Source organism: Pongo abelii, chromosome 13 (genome assembly GCF_028885655.2).
Source record: "Pongo abelii isolate AG06213 chromosome 13, NHGRI_mPonAbe1-v2.0_pri, whole genome shotgun sequence".
In the NCBI taxonomy this organism is placed as follows: Eukaryota; Metazoa; Chordata; class Mammalia; order Primates; family Hominidae; genus Pongo; species Pongo abelii.
The window spans coordinates 36,718,295-36,720,888 of record NC_071998.2 but is presented as its reverse complement, the minus strand read 5'-3'; the positions used below and the strand labels follow the sequence as shown (position 1 = coordinate 36,720,888).

Sequence of the window (2,594 nt, the reverse complement as noted above, 5' to 3'; positions counted from 1 at the left end):
CTAGAATTGGGATGTCCCCAGGTTCTTTGGGAAATCTAAACATTAATGCAAAAATTGTTTTGAAAAATATAATTGATGTTTTCTCAATTGTGTATTCTCATTGGGGACGATATTGTTCCTAAGGATACAAACATTAGTTCTTGTGGTGTGAACAAATTGTAGATATTATATTTGTTTATGGCCCCTCAATACCGAACTCTAACAAAACCTTATCCTTTAGTATTTATTTTCTTTCACTTGGTTTTCTTATGTATTACATGAAAAGATTGATATTGAGTTCATGGAAGATACACAAAATGTATGTGAGATTAGTGCTGCAAACCAATGTGAAATAGATGGTTGTCACTGGTGGACTTTCCACTATGTGCTCAATCTCAGAGTCATACCAAGTGATGTGGTCTCCATTGGCATGTGAATGGGCTGCCATTGCCTGTCTTGGGTAAGTAGCTTATGTTTGATCCTCAGTGCTTTCAAGTGTATCATACTCTTTTATACAAATATTTTTATTTTATGATTAAATTGTATAAAACTTTTTCAAACATCAATACTTATAGCAAGTGCTGAAAAGAAAAATATGTTGACTATATCTGGATGAAAATCTAGCAGTTAGTGAAGGTAAAAATTATTTTCTATATGAAGCAAAACTAAAAGTTAAGTATAATAAATTAAATGTTACAGGAATAATTTAATTTTAAATAACCCCTTAGCAGTTTTGGGAGATTTTTAAGTATTTTTATTTTATTGATATTACATATTTTATATAAGTATTTTTATTATATTGGTATTATATATTTCATATATTATAACTTTGCGTGTTTCACTTGATTCATTAATATTTATATAAGTATATATACTAGAAGTCACTCAGCAAATAACTTTTATAAAGTTAAATGGCAATAGTTTTAAATTTAACTTTTGGCATAAAATTTTTACTTATTCTTAATGCTGCATTGCATAAAAAAGTAAACTGTCCACTTTGTTTTTAAAGCATGGATAGGAATATAGTACATCCAAATATGCACATAATATATCTGTGTTATTAAATTATCAGGAGGGGTTTACTTAGAAAAAAATTATCAAACAGGACTCTGGAGGTTGAGAAAGGGAATGCAGTAATGAAAAGAAAACTGGTTGAGAAACACTTTCCTAAGCCCATGTAGAGAGTACATAAAGGAAAGCAAAAACAGAAGTAGAAAAAAGTAATGCAGTAGCATTCAGAAAATGGAAACGAATATGTTCCCTATATAAGGCCGTGTACAAACCAAAGTCTTCAGAGATCCAGGTTAAGGGTTATCCATCTGAACCAGCTCAGCAGCATCCACAACATCTACAATGGCCTTGACTTTTTATTTACTGGTGGCCCTAGTGGTGCTCAGCTACAAGTCATTCAGCTCTCTGGGCTGTGATCTGCCTCAGACTCACAGCCTGGGTAACAGGAGGGCCTTGGTGCTCCTGGCACAAATGAAAAGAATCTCTCCTTTCTCCTGCCTGAAGGACAGACGTGACTTTGGATTCCCCCAGGAGGAGTTTGATGATAAACAGTTCCAGAAGGCTCAAGCCATCTCTGTCCTCCATGAGATGATCCAGCAGACCTTCAACCTCTTCAGCACAAAGAATTCATCTGCTGCTTTGGATGAGACCCTTCTAGATGAATTCTACATCGAACTTGACCAGCAGCTGAATAACCTGGAGTCCTGTGTGATGCAGGAAGTGGGGGTGATAGAGTCTCCCCTCATGTACGAGGACTCCATCTTGGCTGTGAGGAAATACTTCCAAAGAATCACTCTATATCTGGCAGAGAAGAAATACAGCTCTTGTGCCTGGGAGGTTGTCAGAGCAGAAATCATGAGATCCTTCTCTTTATCAATCAACTTGCAAAAAAGATTGAAGAGTAAGGAATGAGACCTGGTACAACACGGAAATGATTCTTATAGACTAATACAGCAGCTCACACTTCAACAAGTTGTGCTCTTTCAAAGACCATGTTTCTGCCATAACCATGCCATGAGTTGAATCAAATGTGTCAAGTGTTTTCAGGAGTGTTAGGCAACATCCTGTTCAGCTGTATGGGCACTAGTCCCTTACAGATGACCATGCTGATAGATCTATTCATCTATTTATTTACATCTTTATTTAGTTAACTATTTATGGGACTTAAATTAGTTTTGTTCATATTATGTGAACTTTTACATTGTGAATTGTGTAACAAAAGTATGTTCTTTATATTTATTTTGCCTTGTTTATTAAATTTTTACTATAGAAAACTTCTTATATTTATTTATTCTTTAAAATTGAACTCCAACCCTGATTGTGCAAACTGATTAAAGAATAAATGGTACAATTCCTTTATCCATGCTTATTACATTCAAATTGTAAGTAAAAATGAACTTTGTCTAAATTAGGTTGTATGTTGCCCTCAATATATCTAGGTGAACATAAAAAGTACAATTCCTGCTCTCTCGTATCTTTGTTTTTTGTAGGGAAAGAAACCTAAAAACCGTAATCATACTTAATATCAGTTATGTCTAATGCTATAATGAGAAGAAAGAACCAATGAATTTATCTCCCCAGAAGGTAGACCAAGGCATGTGAGG

The 2,594-nt window shown here is 34.4% G+C and overlaps 1 protein-coding gene across 1 annotated transcript; it reads left to right on the top strand.

Annotated features, from left to right (window-relative positions):
• Positions 1–1,272: 1,272 nt before the first annotated feature.
• IFNA8 (interferon alpha 8) lies at positions 1,273–2,337 on the top strand. Its single transcript, XM_002819741.4, has one exon. The coding sequence runs from the start codon at positions 1,333–1,335 to the stop codon at positions 1,900–1,902; it is 570 nt and encodes a 189-aa protein (XP_002819787.2). The 5' UTR covers positions 1,273–1,332; the 3' UTR covers positions 1,903–2,337.
• The last annotated feature ends 257 nt before the right edge of the window (positions 2,338–2,594 follow it).

What these genes read in the sequence shown, in the direction of transcription:
- IFNA8 (XM_002819741.4), top strand. Translation starts at nt 1,333, where the DNA reads ATGGCCTTGACTTTTTATTTACTGGTGGCCCTAGTGGTGCTCAGCTAC.